At 46.7% G+C, this 17,164-nt stretch overlaps 2 protein-coding genes across 2 annotated transcripts in view; one reads left to right on the plus strand and one right to left on the minus strand.

The window, feature by feature from the left end:
* The window catches only part of LOC143169211 (feather keratin Cos2-3-like), a 56,671-nt gene that overhangs the window by 7,082 nt on the left and 32,425 nt on the right, over positions 1-17,164 (plus strand). The gene's annotated exons all lie outside the window — the stretch shown is intronic.
* Positions 5,780-6,726, minus strand: LOC143169179 (olfactory receptor 10A4-like). The gene is given in 2 exon segments (XM_076356457.1): positions 5,780-5,941; positions 5,944-6,726. Coding segments are annotated over 2 exon segments (945 nt in total).

The raw sequence follows: 17,164 nt of genomic DNA on the forward strand, positions 1-17,164 counted from the left end.
TCTCTGGATGATATTCTTAAATTGCTTACCAACTTTAGACAAAACCGAAACAGTATTCCCAAGAAGTATTAATAGAAGTATCTTAACTGCCCAAGGATGTTCAAAATACTGAAAAATTACTGTAATGAAGGAGGAAACATTATAGAAGAAGGTAGTGACCCTGCCATTCTGTATTTCCTCCGTAAAAAAACTCTCAGAAAAGTTACTGCAATTGCTAGTTGTCTCCACGAAATGATCTCCGTGGTACAGTAACGGCTTCATTGCGAAGTTTACATACCACACTAATGTCAAGGTCAATGTTCTAAAAACAAACCTCACAAGCGAGACATTACTATTCACTGCAGACCACAGCAAACTGCAAAACCCAACACCGATCTTTAACATGTACAGCAGGAAAAAGAGCGCGATGCAGATTATACAAATCAATATCGAGAACAGAGAAACCAACATTGTGACCCACAACTACTAACAGATATAAGTTCTTTAATACACTCCGGTTAACCTGTTATTATCTCAAACCCTTCGTGCCCCACGTTGGGCGCCAAAAAGGACTGTCGTGGTTTAACTTCAGTCGGCAACTAAGCACCACGCAGCCGCTCGCTCACTCCCCCCCACCCGGTGGGATGGGGGAGAGAATTGGAAGAGCACAAGTTAGAAAAACTCGTGGGTTGAGATAAAAACAGTTTAATAATTGAAATAAAATGATAATAATAATAATATGATAATAATAATAATAATACACAAAGCAAGTGATGCACAGTACAATTGCTCACCACCCGCCGACCAATGCCCAGCCAGTCCCCGAGCAGCGGCCCCCCCCCGGCCAGCTTTCCCAGTTTATGTACTGAGCATGACGTCACATGGTATGGAATGTCCCTTTGGCCAGTTTGGCTGTGCCCCCTCCCAGCTTCTTGTGCACCTTCAGCCTTCTCAGTCGGTAGAACATGGGAAGCTGAAAAGTCCTTGGCTAGTGTAAGCATTACCTAGCAACAACTAAAACATCGGTGCGTTATCAACTTTGTTCTCATCCTAAATCCAAAACACTGTACCAGCTACTAGAAAAGAAATTAACTCTATCCCTGCCGAAACCAGGACAATGTGAGACCCATCAAGTTAGTGAGATTGGCTCAAATTGAGGGGGATTACTCCTTAGCAATATGGGACACATTATGGGATGCACAATAAAAGCATGTGGGGATTGCTCAAGGCTTATGATGGGATGTTTAGGGGAGGAACCAAAGGTGGGAAAAGGGAAAGATCCAGGTGATTTGGAGAGGAACAAATGTGGCAAAACAGAGGAATAAAGGGATAAAAAGGACCAGTCACATGTGAACAGGTGGATGGTCAGTAAAGTTGTCTGGTCATGCCCTGAGCCTTATAATTGCAGTGTCTCCTATCTTCTTATTAAATTCAATTTCTACTTATTTCTGAGCATGAGGAACTCTCTGTTCTGTGTAAATCTGTATGTATGGAGGTCTAGGTGCCAGCAACTGGAGTGTGACCTTGAGTAAGAAGGCCCATACATCTGGGGTGTTTGTGTCTCCTGGTGGATCCAAAGGACAGCTACTGGGTAGACTGAGTGTCTAAGCCAAGATACTCCAGAGATCTACATTGTATATATGTATACATATATTTCCCACTTAATGACATTCTGAGCAGCCAGAGAGAGGAACAGGATGATGCCCTTAGTACTCTTTTTTTTTCATATGAGTGCTGAGTGTACCTGCCTGTGTTGAGCTGTGTGGTTTGCTTGTGTGTGTGTGCTTACTTGGAATACATTCTGAGCCTTCCTACTGTTTGGCTCTGGACACATGGAACTATGGAAACATTTCTACTGGGCTACCAGATTTGGTACCCCTGGTACCCCTTAACAGGAAGTGCTGCAGCTCTTCAAGGAATCTTAGCCATCTAGGTTATGTTCATCTTGGCCTTCAAGCTAAGCCAGAGGGAAACCTGATCACAGGGATAACTCCTCTGCATGGTACTGTTTGTCTTTGTGTCCCCCATCTGGATTTTTGTGGTCACTAGGGTCACTTGATCTGACAAGGACATCAGCAAACTAAAAGGAGACATCCTGGAAAGGGTCGCAGCTGGGACTTTCCTTTACCTCACCATTTTGGAGATCCTGCCCAAGAAGTGGTCTCAACAATTCCCCATTTTTCATTAGATCCTTTCTAGTAGCAGTCATTACAAGTTGGACCTGATGACTAAGGCACTGCATCTAGGTTGGGGGTGGAAGGAGAACATTTTCCTCCCAGTAACCACCTATTCCAGCCCCCAACTGCAGGAAAGGACTTGTTAGTGGGTGGAGAACACCCTCCAGAGGATGTAACGTGAGGCCTGTATCTTCCTTTGGTCATGTGCAGTGCCTATCAGAGAGAGGTTTCTGTAGCTTGGTTTTTAAGGTGTATTTTCATGTGCTGGGTGAGGAGCAAAGGGGTGGAGGTGTGTGTACTCAGTCTTCTGGGATAGTGGTGGAGGAATGGTCCAGGGGGAGCAAGTCAGACATCCTGAAGGTCCACACCTGGCTTTATTTTCTGAAGTTAAATGGGGATAGAATTGAATGAACACTGTAGAAGCAACTGCAATGGAACCCTGAAGGACGATTAAGCCTTTGGAAACCTGGAAAAATGAAAGGAATCATGAGAGGCCCCACCAGAGGACCTGACCTGTCTCATCTGACTCCAGGTTGTAGAAGGTTATGTAATTACACTCTGAACTGGGTCGCTTCATTTAAATGCATCTCTTTAGTTGGGACAAAGCCAGATCTTGGCTAAAAAGAGCATGAGCAGAAGCCCATCTTTAAAGCTCATAAGAAATCAATGGCATCTGCTACCCACCGGTTTATTCATCCTTCACTTGGGTCTAACATTGGTGTTGAATCTGTGCAGTTCACTGCACCACTGAAGAGATGTTAGACAGAAATGGATCCCCTTGGCACACATGGGTCCACCTAAAGTTCCTAGAGGAACAGCTTTTCCACAGTAGCATGAGAGGAAGACTCAAGGCTCCTGCTGACTAGGTTGCATGCAATGATTTAAAGACGTATGTGCAATCCTCCCAAGGAGACTTAAAGGCTAGCACCACCCAGCCCTGCCCCTACTGAAGTGTGGAATGTTTTTTACCACTCATTAAGATTTGGAAGATAAGTCATTCCCATGTGGCTAATTAGGGAGCTTTTCAAGTTTTGTTGGTTTTTTTTTGGTTTTATGGGCAAGGGAGATGGTAAACAGGAGGATTTTAATAAGCTCTCAAGACAATGCCATTTCTTTCTGTCTTCTTTTGTCTGAGCCTTTGCCTTTTGTTTCTAGTAAAGAAAAGACATTCTGATATTGCAAATTCAGTGGATCAAGGTGCCTTCAAGGGAGATGGAATATTTACCTCTGGTGAGAGTCCTCTGAACCAGATATCTAGTGAATTTTTCACCCACCTTAAACTCCCCTTCTCCAGCTTGTTTGTCCACAATTTGGCTATGTGGATAATCTGGGGGAGAGGGCAGAACGTGTTGGCAAAGCCAATGTGAACAAAATGTCCACTGATCTAGTTGAATGGTGTGAACCAATTGCATGACCAATATACATTGTCATGTGTGCATGTCTTGCTTCATCAGATGATCAGAAGCAAACTCATTACCTGCCATACCAGCCTGTACAAGCACCTCCATCTGATTGCTGAACCTCACACCCATGTCCAAAGTACTCTAGGGAGAGAGAGGTGGCAGGGAGAGGGTTTTTGTGTGCAGGAGAGAAGTTGGGCAGGTTGCTCTAATCAGTTGCATCTGTCACACAAAGCACAAGTAAATCACCCTCCCTTTAACCACATTGAGCCCTTGGACTTGACACAGGAGTTGCAGAAAGTGATTTTGTCATGTCCAGCATCTCTCTGTTTTGGCCCTGGACAGTGTAGACAGTGTCTCTTTGGGTGGAAGTTTTCTCAACAAAACCTGGATGTCTACTGTGAATTTTCTTCTGCCTAGGCCACCTTTAGTCTTTAAACTCTCTTGAGCACCACTGGGAGAAAAATTGATCCTTCTAAAACATGGCTTGCCTGACCTGTACTGTAACTTTTGGAGGAGGTGAACTGAGTTTGCCCATTTCTCTCCACTGAGAGACATTCAAGAGCTTCTGGGAAAGTCTTGGAGGACAGACCAACACGGTGATGTCATGCTGGACACCTACTACAAGCCACCTGATCAAGGAGAGGAAGTAGACAAAGGCTTCTTCAGGCTGCTAGAGGAAGCCTCACAATCACAGGTCCTCATTCTCCTGGGGGACTCTCCCTGCTCCCCCTGATATCTGCTGAAAGGGCAACACAGTGGATCACAAGCAACTCAGGTGATGTCTGCAGTGTATTAAAAATATTTTTTTCATGCAGGTGATCCACTGATCACTGACTGGGGTAAATTATCTGCTCTACCAGTTGCTCACATAAAAGGAAGGACTGGGTGAGAGTATGAAGTCTGAAGGCAGCTTTGGCTGCAGTGAACATGAGATGGTAGAGTTTAAGATCCTGAGAGAAGTGGAAAAGACAAATAGTAGCATCAGAACCATGAAAGCAGACTTCATCTGGTTCAGGGATCTACTTGTCAGCAGATGGGCTACCCAGGAGCAATACAGAGACATTGATTTTACCACATCCCTGAGCCCAGGGCAGAATCTGAATGAAGGAAGCATTACCCACAGAGAAGAATGATTAAGATAGGGAGCACACAACCAAATTGGGCCTACATGAGTCCAGGGAAGCAGATGGGATGTAAGGTCAATTTTTTACCTTATTTAAAAACTGGTCATATCTTAGGATAGGTCTAAAGCATCTTAAATACTTCTCAAATGCTTCCTATAAAAACTAAACCTCTCACCATCCAACACCAACTCCATATGCAGCCTGGATTCCCTGTAACTAAGTAAATGGTGAAACAGAGATTTACAAGCGTCACGACAGTGAAAGGGCCTTCTACATTCCACCTGATTCCCCCATAGGCTCAGGAGACATTGAAGAAAGAATGAGGTGCTCTGAAGGCATACTGTGTGTGACCTGTGTTCAGCACTGATCTCAAGGTGGATTTATGACAGATCTGTTTCCACTGGAGTCTCTGATGTAACAGGTGTGAATGCTGCTGGCCACAGTTAGGGCTAGGAACCCTCTCAGATACCTTCACCTTCCTTTCTGCGTCCATTTGCTCCCCATATCCATACAGGCCACTGCATCATGTCCCCAAATGTTCCTGACAGCAACACCTGGATGTGTGGGATACTCAATGACATCTCAAACCAAAGGAGGACCAGCAGGCATGTGAGCAGCTGTGTTGAGCCAAGGATCTCCACTGAATAGAAGTTACACCAGGGTCATGGTCTGAATGACTTTCTCACTGGAAATGTGCATGGCTAAAGGAAGACAGTTCCCACCCCAGGATCTCACAGTCAGAAAAAATGATGCCACACTTGTTCCAAGACCAAGGTCACATTTCAACCCAGATTGCTTTATTCACTTCCCTGATAAAGAGAAGTTCAGCATTTGGTTTCACTTCCTACATACAGTAGAGTAGCCCCAACCATTCCATTGTCTCTAAGGAAAAAGCAAGCCATAGAAAGATACTACCTTCTCTTCTCAGCTGGGCATGTGTTTCCCTAAGGCCCTCTTCTCCCTCTGCCTCTTGCCATTGCACATCCTAGGTGAAAGCCAGACACTTGCAGAGGTACTCCTGAGATGGAGCACATTCCTTCCTATGTTCCTTTCATCACTTTGCAGGAGAACCAGATTTGTGCTCTGAAATCCACACCTAGTTGGAGCTGTCAGTGCAGGCAGCAGCCCTCCTGAGCACCCTCCCCAGTGCCCCCTTGACGCCTCTGTTCCTCAGACTGTTGATGAGTGGACTGATGAGAGGTCTGAGGACTGAGTAAGAAAAGGAGAACATTTTTTGAGCTGTCTCAGTGGCGCTGTTCTGGGCAGCACGTAGAGAATGATGAGGGTGTCACAGAAAACAATGACTATAGGGAGGTGAGAGGAGCAGGTGGAAAAGGCCTTGTGCCTCCCCATGCTGGATGGGATCCTTATGATGCAGACATAAGATGCCAAAGTGAACAGAAATGGGAAAACTACGTCCAGGAAAGATAATACGATAATAAGAATTCTGATCATCCCAATGTCACTGCAGGAGAGTTCTAGCAATGGAGCTTCTTCACAGAAGAAATGGTCAATTGCACTGGGGCCACAGAACCTTTGGCGACATATGAAAGATGTGATACCTGTAGAAATTAGCAGTCCCACAACCCATGATCCAGCCACCAGCTGGAGACATACTTTCCAGTTCATGAGGCTTGCATAAAGCAGAGGTTGACATGTGGCCAGATACTGATCATAGGACATGGTAGCCAGCAGGTAACTCTCAGAAGCTGCAAAAGTGCCGAAGAAGAAAAACTGTGCCATACATCCCTGCACAGAGATGGTCCTGTCTCCAGTCAGGAAGCTGGCTAGCAGCCTGGGCAGGATGGTGGAGCTGTAGCAGGTCTCTAGGCTGGATAGATTCACCAGGAAGAAGTACATGGGTGTATGGACATGCTGGTCTATGACCACCAGCACAATAATGAGGACGTTCCCAACCATGGTCACTGTGTATATGGTCAGACAGAGGAGAAAGAGAGGTGTCTGGAGCTCATGGGCATCCCCCAGTCTCAGCAAGAGGAACTCCATCAGCAATGTCTGGTTGTCCCATTCCCCTCTCTCCATGCTGTGTTGTAGATCTTTCTTTTTCCCACTTGCCAGGCAGGAGAGCTGCAAGATAGAGCTCTTGTTGATGTGTTGTTTCACAAAGGAATTGTGCAGGCAGCTTCTTCTAGAGAAAGCATGGACATTCACACACACCTGAGGGTTTTCATATTCTCTGTAAGAAAAGGGAAAGGGAAGGGAAGGGAAGGGAAGGGAAGGGAAGGGAAGGGAAGGGAAGGGAAGGGAAGGGAAGGGAAGGGAAGGAAAGGAAAGGAAAGGAAAGGAAAGGAAAGGAAAGGAAAGGAAAGGAAAGGAAAGGAAAGGAAAGGAAAGGAAAGGAAAGGAAAGGAAAGGAAAGGAAAGGAAAGGAAAGGAAAGGAAAGGAAAGGAAAGGAAAGGAAAGGAAAGGAAAGGAAAGGAAAGGAAAGGAAAGGAAAGGAAAGGAAAGGAAAGGAAAGGAAAGGAAAGGAAAGGAGAATGCAAGGAAAGGGACATCTGGATCAATGAGGCAATGTGAAGAAGCAAGACTGTTCTAGAAGGAAGGAAATAGGTCAGAGAAGATCATGAAGATAATGTGCTTCATATCTTTTCCCCTTCAGCTGCAGTCTCTGAATGCATTTGGACTGCCTTCCTGCAGCAGCACAGCACCTGCACCTCCACACTTCAAGATGTGCTCTCAGAGCTCTCTACTCTGATAGGGAAAGGGATGGCGAGTGGGAGCTGAGATGGGGCAGGAGCAGTATCTAGTATGTGATGGAGGTAAACACCCCATAGGCAATGTATATGCGCACAGGGAAGCTCCATGCTGAGAAACAAAGCCCTCTGCCCAATCCTCCTCCTTACATTTCTGCAAAATTGGGGAGGGACACACTGATGTGCCTGTGGTTTCCCATCTTGTAACTTTAGAGCTTTTACAGTGAATTGCAGACAACCATGGCAGGCACCTACACAGAACAGACAGTTGCTGGGAAGGACTGGCACCTCAACATGGGCAATCACACCAGCTCCATGACATCCCTCTCCTGGGCTGGGAAGAGTTGTTCTGTGAGGTAGTCCTGTGGAGAGAGGGCCCCAAAATCAGTGCTGTACCTGGAGAGCAGCGTAGGGTCTAATGTGAGAAACCTGAAGATGGGAGACTGATCCCTGAGACGAGAGAGAGAGAGAGAGAGAGAGAGAGGAACTTCACTGTGAGAGATGAAGTGACATGTGCAGGCACCCTGCACCTGCACACCTGCCCAGACCCTTCCTACAGCCCAGCTGAGTTAAGGGAGTGACCCCGAGCTGGCTCCTGCACAGCAGTGGCACAGATCTAACTGAGCAGTAACAGCCTCACTGCCCTAGAGCTCAGCAATGCCAAGGACACAGAGGCAGTATCTGGAGGAAGGAGTGAGCTCAGGAAGGAAGACACCCAGGAAAGGACAAGACAGAGGCACAGGTCTTGTATAACTGACACCACGCAAACTCCCATGAGCTAAATAACAACAAATTTGCCTGTGCAAATGCAGCACCTATGTGTAACCCTCAGTATGAAGCACTGACTTCTCTGATGGTACCTGTGAACAAAACTTAAGGGCTGGATCTCACACTCAATTTCTTCCTGTCCACTTCCTTCCCTTCCTTCTTATCTCTTCAGACTCCAACTCCTGCCACACAGGCAGCTACACTCCTGTACTCTGCTTCCAGCAGCTCCTGCTGTCAGTCATCAACAGTACCTGAATGTACCCACTCTCCAAACTCTCCTGCTGCTTATAGACGGAATCAGCCTCCTGAAGGGTCTTGCTGCATCTCCTCTCACCTTGGTACTGCAGGGAGCGAGCACTACATAACTAGTCTCTGGGGGAAGGAAGTTCTGAGCTGGTGGAAAGTATGTTAACAACTCCAGCAAGGGCTACTCCTCCCCAGACCTCTGTAGCAATTCAGCCTGCTCTGAGGAAGAGCAAAACTGAGGCAGAATAATAAGCAATGGCTTCTGTAAACACTGCAGCAAAGACAAGGGAGACCTCAGGAAGGGAATTCAGCTATCCCTTGCAGAAGACTACATTGGAAATAACTCCCTCAGAATCAGGCAGCTGTGGCTCATGACAGTCATCTTTCCCATGTCTACCAATGCTCAGTGGGGAGAAAAAGAAACAAACAGAAGGCATTTTCTCCAGTCCATGGTGACCTGCAAGGTGGGATGGGATAAGTCACCTTTGGGGGTGCCAGGCTCTGTCCTCAGAGGAGAGAGGCCACCCAAAGCTCATTTGGGTGCTTAGGGGCTAGACGCATCAGGGCTGAAGTGAGCTGAGCTGCCCATATGTCCCCATAGTTTTGAATCATCTTTTCAAAATGAGAAGCTGTGCTTGTACCTTGACTGGTTTCTCTCTTCACTGGCTGGCAAGGCAGGAAAGGGTGGCCAGTGCAAATGGACTTTTGTGCCTTGGCTCTTCAGGATGGGTGAGATGAATCTTAAAGAAAGGGTGAGTTTCTGCTGGGAGTCACACTCTGAACTGTGAGCATGAACATGGAGATGCCAACATCTGGACTCCACATGTGTGGTCCTCATCTGGTCAGTAGTGGCTGAAGGAGGGAGCCTGTCACTTGCACACTTGTGGTTTAACTTCAGTCGGCAACTGAGCACCACGCAGCCGCTCGCTCACTCCCCCCCCCCCGCCCCGGTGGGATGGGGGAGAGAATTGGAAGAGCACAAGTGAGAAAAACTCGTGGGTTGAGATAAAAACAGTTTAATAATTGAAATAAAGTAATAATAATAATAATAATAATAATAATAATAATAATACACAAAGCAAGTGATGCACAGTACAATTGCTCACCACCCGCCGACCGATGCCCAGCCAGTCCCTGAGCAGCGGCCCCCCTGGCCAGCTTTCCCCAGTTTATGTACTGAGCATGACGTCACATGGTATGGAATGTTTCTTTGGCCAGTTTGGCTGTGCCCCCCCTCCCAGCTTCTTGTGCACCTGCAGCCTTCTCAGTTGGTAGAGCACGGGAAACTAAAAAGCCCTTGACTAGTGTAAGCACTACCTAGCAACAACTAAAACATCGCTGTGTTATCAACATTATTCTCATTCTAAATCCAAAACACAGCACTGTACCAGCTACTAGGAAGGAAATTAACTCTATCCCTCCTGAAACCAGGACAGCACTAGAGCATTTCCACTGCCTAGTGGGTCTCTTTGGCCTCCCACTGCCATTCCAAGAGGGGCAGAGTTGCCTCCAACCCTTGTGTCATAGCTCTCTGCCCCATATGGATGCCTCAAACAGCCCGTGGGCAACAGAACTGCTTCCAGGGTCCTGTGTTCAGGCAATTCCACCCCAGCACTGCATGTGGATGCTCAGCTGGAGGGTCCTGACTTTCCATCTAGATCCAACTCTATGGATTTGGACCTGTGTCTCAGGAGGGATATCCAGATCACTTGAAGGGGCTAGGGTACCTCATTGACACTCCACTGCTGGTCCAGGTCAACCTGCCTTTCCTAGAGATGCTGGGCCCTCACTGCTAGCCCTAAGCAAGGCCTTACATATCGCAGTTTATCTCAGAGGACTACTGGTTGAATTGATTTGGAATTGTCTGCAGCCCTCAGTGTCCTGCACTCATCTGTGCCTCGGGTCCCTTAGACATTTGAGGTCCTGCTTTTGGTTGCTCTCCAGGGCTGAAGAGTACTCTAACACCTAACAGGTAGAATTGACCCCCAAATGAAACATCATCCCAGCCAGGAAAGTAAGCAGTTACAGACACCCCGGAGCAGGTGTGATCCAGCCTCAGTGGGCTTTCTAAGGCATTTCCACAACTACCATCAAGGACAGCAGAGCTGATGAGGGTGGACATTGCCACTTCCTCGGGCACAGGTGGGCCCAGCTGCAGATCTCATATCCAAGTGCCTGAAGCCCTGTCCATGGTGACCCAGCTGGCTTCCTGGCAGCCTGGAGCCAGAGCAGGAGCCAGCTTGGGGAAAGGAGGTGCTGAATGTGGGACCAAGAGAAAATACGGCGGTGCAGACCCCAGCACTACATATGGATGCTCAGCTAGAGGGTGCTGACTCTTCAAATGGACCCCATCCATCGGTTTGAGTCTGTTGTCCAGTAAACATTACCCAGTTCTTTTAAGACAGCCTGGACTACTTTGTTAGTCTTCCCTGTTTCAGTTTTTCAGAGGGGCTGAGAAGGTAAGACTAACTTTTACAGATGTTGTCGTGGTTTAATTTCAGTCGGCAACTAAGCACCACGCAGCTGCTCGCTCACTCCCCCCCACCCGGTGGGATGGGGGAGAGAATTGGAAGAGCACAAGTTAGAAAAACTCGTGGGTTGAGATAAAAACAGTTTAATAATTGAAATAAAATGATAATAATAATATGATAATAATAATAATACACAAAACAAGTGATGCACAGTGCAACTGCTCACCACCCGCCGACCGATGCCCAGCCAGTCCCCGAGCAGCGGCCCCCCCCGGCCAGCTTTCCCCAGTTTATGTACTGAGCATGACGTCACATGGTATGGAATGTCCCTTTGGCCAGTTTGGCTGTGCCCCCTCCCAGCTTCTTGTGCACCTCCAGCCTTCTTAGTCAGTAGAGCATGGGAAGCTGAAAAGTCCTTGACTAGTGTAAGCATTACCTAGCAACAACTAAAACATCGGTGCGTTATCAACTTTGTTCTCATCCTAAATCCAAAACACTGTACCAGCTACTAGGAAGGAAATTAACTCTATCCCTGCCGAAACCAGGACAGATGTTCTCTGCAAGAAGCAAGAACAGGAAGGATAGGATTCACCTTGGAGGCTTGGTTCAATTGCCCCATATTGCTGTTGATATGTAGATGCCCTGGAGTGTCCAGAACGTGCATGAATCAGCATGTGCATGAAAATTGGTACATTTAGAGAGAGATTTCTCCCATTCCAGAGCAAATGTACAGAGGACATACAGGAATCTTCTCCAGAAATACTGTTGCTTCTAGAAGGGAGGACCAGACAATCAGTTCAGACTCAAGTGTATCACTTGGAGACCTCTATGGTTAGGTGAAGTAAAACCTATACTGTTTTTTTTTTTCATCTGCCATGGCTATGCCTCCATCTGAGATGCTCACCTGGACTCCCTTTATCATTCCTGTGCAGAGGGAAGAACTTTGAAAGCATGAGTCATCTTGTCCCGAAATAAAATTCCTAAGAAGAGTGAAATCAACTGCTCTTTCGAAGAGCTAATCTCCTCCCATTGAGTGTAAAGAATGACTTGTTACCCATCTAGCATTTCAGGGGTCTGCATTTGGGGAGAGAAATTCCTTCTTTGGTGACTTTGCCCAATGCCTTGGAGTGTTTCTACAGTGAAGCCAATGGAATAGTTGAATGACAGACAGCTAATGACAGATGCTGCATTTTACATGTGGAAGTGCCCTGACTCATCTAGCATGGAGCATAGTATTTTGAGAATTTTTAATTTTAAGTTTATAAGTATGTTTGGAAACAGGGAGGAGGGAAGGGAGATGTCAGCTTTGTTGACAGTCTTATGTGAGGCATAATGGTTACTGGTAGAGATACTAGCCATTGTCAAGTATATCTTGAATCAGGGTAAGAGCCAATGAGATAGCCGCAAGAATGAGGCACAGATGCACCCAGAAAGTATCAAATTAAAAGAAGAAATATATGTGTTTGTTTCTGTAAAGCATTAAGCCACCTGTTGGAAGTTCGGTCAGAGATTTACATTAAGCCCTTATAAAATTAAGCACTTAGCAAATTGAAATACAAACCTCTAGGGGACACCATCTCCAGCTCTGTCAGACAGCTGGGTGGGTGGGATTTCTCATCACTTACTGTCATAGTCAAATACCCTCTGACCAGGTTCTTCTAGAAATTCCATACAAGGAAGGTTTAATGCTTAATACCAAATTTACTTATCTGAAGATATTTGATGTTACATGGCATTTTGATTAAGCAAAGTGATACAGCGATGTACCGAAATAATAACACAAGCACAATATATCAATTGCAATATTACAGGCTGGATCAATGGGCCGAGGCCAACTGTATGAGATTCAACAAGGCCAAGTGCCGGGTCCTGCACTTCGGCCACAACAACCCCATGCAGCGCTACAGGCTTGGGGAAGAGTGGCTGGAAAGCTGCCTGGCGGAAAAGGACCTGGGGGTGTTGGTCGACAGCTGGCTGACCATGAGCTGTCAGTGTGCCCAGGCGGCCAAGAAGGCCAATGGCACCCTGGCCTGCATCAGAAAGAGTGTGGCCAGCAGGAGTAGGGAAGTGATCGTGCCCCTGTACTCGGCACTGGTGAGGCTGCACCTCGAATACTGTGTTCAGTTTTGGGCCCCTCACTGCAAGAAGGATGTTGAGGTGCAGGAGCGTGTCCAGAGAAGGGCAAGGAAGCTGGTGAGGGGTCTGGAGAGCAAGTCTGATGAGGAGCGGCTGAGGGAACTGGGGTTGTTTAGCCTGGAGAAGAGGAGGCTGAGGGGAGACCTCATCGCTCTCTACAACTCCCTGAAAGGAGGTTGTAGCGAGGTGGGTGTTGGTCTCTTCTCCGAAGTAACAAGTGATAGGATGAGAGGAAATGGCCTCAAGTTGTGCCAGGGGAGGTTTAGATTGGATGTAAGGAAAAATTTCTTTACTGAAAGAGTGGTGAAACATTGGAACAGGCTGCCCAGGGAAGTGGTTGAGTCCCCATTCCTGGAAGTAGATGAGGCGCTTAGAGACATGGTTTAGTGGGCATGGTGGTGTTGGGTTGATGGTTGGACTCGATGATCTTAGAGGTCTTTTCCAACCTTAATGATTCTATGATTCTATGATTCTATATACAATTGGATTACAATACAAATGTGATTCCCTTTACTAGTTCCTGTACACTCACCATCATGATGCTGGGCGTCCCAGTTGCAGGGAACAAATGCATGGGTTGAAGCAAGTTCAAGTTCATTGCTCTCTTCAAAGTTCATTTGTCTGGTTGTTCAGTTTTTATACTCTATGTTGGGCCAAGCCACATATATGCTTCCCCGGTGCTGGCTGGTTCAGACAGATACTACTTTCTATTCATTATTTTAGGGGAGGCCATTTACATAACCAGTTGACCAACTCAACTGATGCAGCACTTTATCTAAAACAAAGGTCACCTTATGGTGACCTTTGTGTTGAGAGAAGTTCAATTTCCTTCAGTGCTATTGTCACTTCCTACTTTCTCTTCTGAGCTTCAGGAGCACATCACCCTTGTCTATCTTCTCTGAGCCTTCTTCCATGGTAGGGTTTCTTTGATCAGTCACAAGTGGTGGCATTATAAATTCATCCTATAATGACCAAAGGGATATGGGAGCATCAGGATTAAGGTTTAACCTGACATAATATGGCTGTAAGGTAGGCGAGAGGAGCTTGCTGTGGACATGGTGCTTTCTCTCCAACAGTGATGCCCAGATGAATTTATACTTTTTTGAGGAACTTTCGGGGAGCAGAAGTTGGGAGGGAATTACTATGTTTGCTTATGCTGAAAAGCTACTCTACTTCTTCTGGGAAGTCCTCCCCAGAGTTTTTGCTTCACTTTCTTGTTTCTGAGTTTGTAAATGAAGGGTTTCAACAAAAGAGTTGAAATTGTGTTAAAGGTGTTGAAAAATTTGTGTAGGTCCAGGAAGTTCTGCACTGACAGCTTGATATAACAGAACATGGTGGAGCTGTACCAGACTGCAATGCAAGTGAGACAGACAGAGCAGTGTGTCAGTGCAGGAGAGGGCAAAGCAGGAGTCTTTATCACAGAGGAAACAATTGATGACTTTTGGACCTGTCCTGGTTTCGGCTGGGATGGAGTTAATTTTCTTCCTAGTAGCTGGTACAGTGCTGTGGTTTGGATTTAGAATGAGAATAATGTTGATAACACAGCGATGTTTTAGTTGTTGCTAGGTAGTGCTTACACTAGTCAAGGACTTTTCAGCTTCCCATGCTCTATTGACTAAGAAGGCCGGAGGTGCACAAGAAGCTGGGAGGGGGCACAGCCAGGACAGCTGACCCCAACTGACCAAAGGGATATTCCATACCATGTGACATCATGCTCAGTATATAAACTGGGAGGAGTTGGCTGGGGGAGGGGTGACTGCTGCTCGGGACTGGCTGGGCATCGGTCGGCGGGTGGTGAACAATTGCATTGTGCATCACTTGCTTTGTATATTCTTCTTATTATTATTACTATTATTATTATTATTAGTATTTTATTTTATTTCAATTATTAAACTGTTTTTATCTCAACCCATGAGTTTTCTCACTTTCACTCTACCAATTCTCTCCCCCATCCCACCGGAGTGGGGGGAGAGTGAGTGAGCGGCTGTGTGGTGCTCAGTTGCCGACTGAGGTTAAACCACGACAGGACCACAGAATGTCATCATGTCTGGATGTCAGAAAGGCCAGCAGAAAGAAAGCCTCCTTGCCAGGAGCTGAGGGCCAGCTGAGCAGAAAAGACACGCTGAGACTGTTAACATCGTGCATCAGCTACACAAAGGAGAAGGTACTCTGTTTAACCTCCCCCCCTCACACCCCGCACCCCCTTCACCACTTTCTACTCCTTGTAATCTCTCTTCTCTGGTACTGGAGAATCACCAGTGTGGCAGGAAGTGGAGCCCCTCTGTTCATGAAGTCCTGGGAAATTCCCATATCTGTGGATTAGCTTTTTCCTCTATGCACAGTGCTTTTGGCCATTTATCTTTGGTGGCCCTGGAGAGCAGCCATGGTGGAAGGTGACAGAAGCAGCCGTGGTGACCAAAAGGGGTAATTAGCTGGATTTTCTTTCCTGAAGGAGTAAACATGCAGGTGTTTGCAGCAAGGTCTTCTGAGGTGACACACAAAGCTCAGTCTTTGTGCCAAGGTGGGAGTAGGTTGGGTCAGAAGGAGAGACAGGAGAAAGAGAATCAGAGGGAGGCAAAGACAATGAAGCATCTGGAGAAAAAAGACGGCCTGTGTCTGTGGGAAACTGGAAGGTGAATGAGTAGCTTCATTTGCACACAAAAACAGGGCAAGAAAATTGTGGTCTGGGTCCCAGTAGGAGGATGATTCTCGTTCTGTTCATGCCTGGTAAAAACTCAAAGGTGTGTGGGAGAGGGTTCAGGGTTTCATGAGAAAAGGGCATCTGAAAGACCAAATAGTGAATATGTCACAATATGTGGGCACTAGCAGCTAATACTAGAATGCATTTTTCTGTCCCTTGTACATCTGATTCTGTTTCTGTTCATGGGACAAATCTTTCCTTGTCCCTTTATATTCATAACCTCCTGGGTGGCCTGTAAAGCAAATGCAATCACTTAGAATTGCTTGAGGTTTTGGAAGAAGACTTTTCCAAGACTGGGCAGTCACTGAGAATTGCAGACAGAAGACATGAGCTCAGTCAACATGCTCACGCCTTTTGTGTCTCTTTGACCACAGTTGGGGCCGGAGCTGGAAAAACATTGTGGCTGTAGGGAGCTCCAGGTCCATCTTCCACATGGCCATGGGCAAGCTTTCTTGTGTTACATCCTGCCATGGATGGCTCATCTTCCATAATGACTGACCCCTTAAGAGCAGAGAAAATTACTGGTCACTTGTTTCCCCTGTCCAGATCCCAGGGCAGGAAGGGAGAGACTGGTCACCAGAAGATTTCTCTCCCTAAGGCTTGACTCAGGAGACATAATTTCCTATGAGGTCAGGAGCCTTTTGGCTTCTTGAGGTACTGTGGGTTTTGTGGTTAATGACCTGCTTGCCCCTGAGAGGCAGAAATGCTCTGTGCTAGGCTTGAGTTGTGCTGGAGTAACTGGATGATCTTTGAAAGTGTCAGGGGCCTGAGCTCTGCCTGTGGAGTAACGGATGGGAGGTGATTTTTTCCACGCTAGGTAAGGGATTCAGTCTTCCCATGGAACTATTCCTGGGCCTGAATGTCTGTCCTCCTCTTGTTGTAGGGCACTGCTTGCTTGCCCCTGAATAAAGGAAGGCAACATAGAAGTCTTCATTTTTGAGCTCTGCTTCTCTAAATGTTGGATCATATACTTCAGGAAAGCAGAGAGGAATGGGGGTGTGAGGGTCTATGAACAATAGACCTCACCCTTCCTTGTGAGACTTGAGAATTTGACCAAGGCACTGTGACTCCCAGCACCACTTGCTCTAACCACCAGGCCACACCATTCCTCCAGATATGGACCCTGAAGTCCAAACCTTTGAACTGGAGCTCAACAGCCACCCCTCCCTACCAAAACCCCAGGACTCTAAACTGCAGTCCTCCAGTGTTCTCTAGACTGTAGGATTCTAGGCTTTGCCCAGATGTGGGATCAAACAACAGAGCTGGATCCACAATGTGCAGTTTCCTCCTCCTCCAGCTCTCAGGAATGTAGACTTTCTTCAGATTGCAATTCTATAGAAAGCAATGTCTTATTCTGCTTTGGCACATCTTTGTCATGCTTAAAGAAAATGACTGCCCAGACGAAAGCAGTTGATCCAAGCAGTGGCAGGGTAAATTCGTTGTC

The sequence above is a fragment of the Aptenodytes patagonicus genome, chromosome 20, assembly GCF_965638725.1.
Source record: "Aptenodytes patagonicus chromosome 20, bAptPat1.pri.cur, whole genome shotgun sequence".
NCBI classification, from domain to species: Eukaryota; Metazoa; Chordata; class Aves; order Sphenisciformes; family Spheniscidae; genus Aptenodytes; species Aptenodytes patagonicus.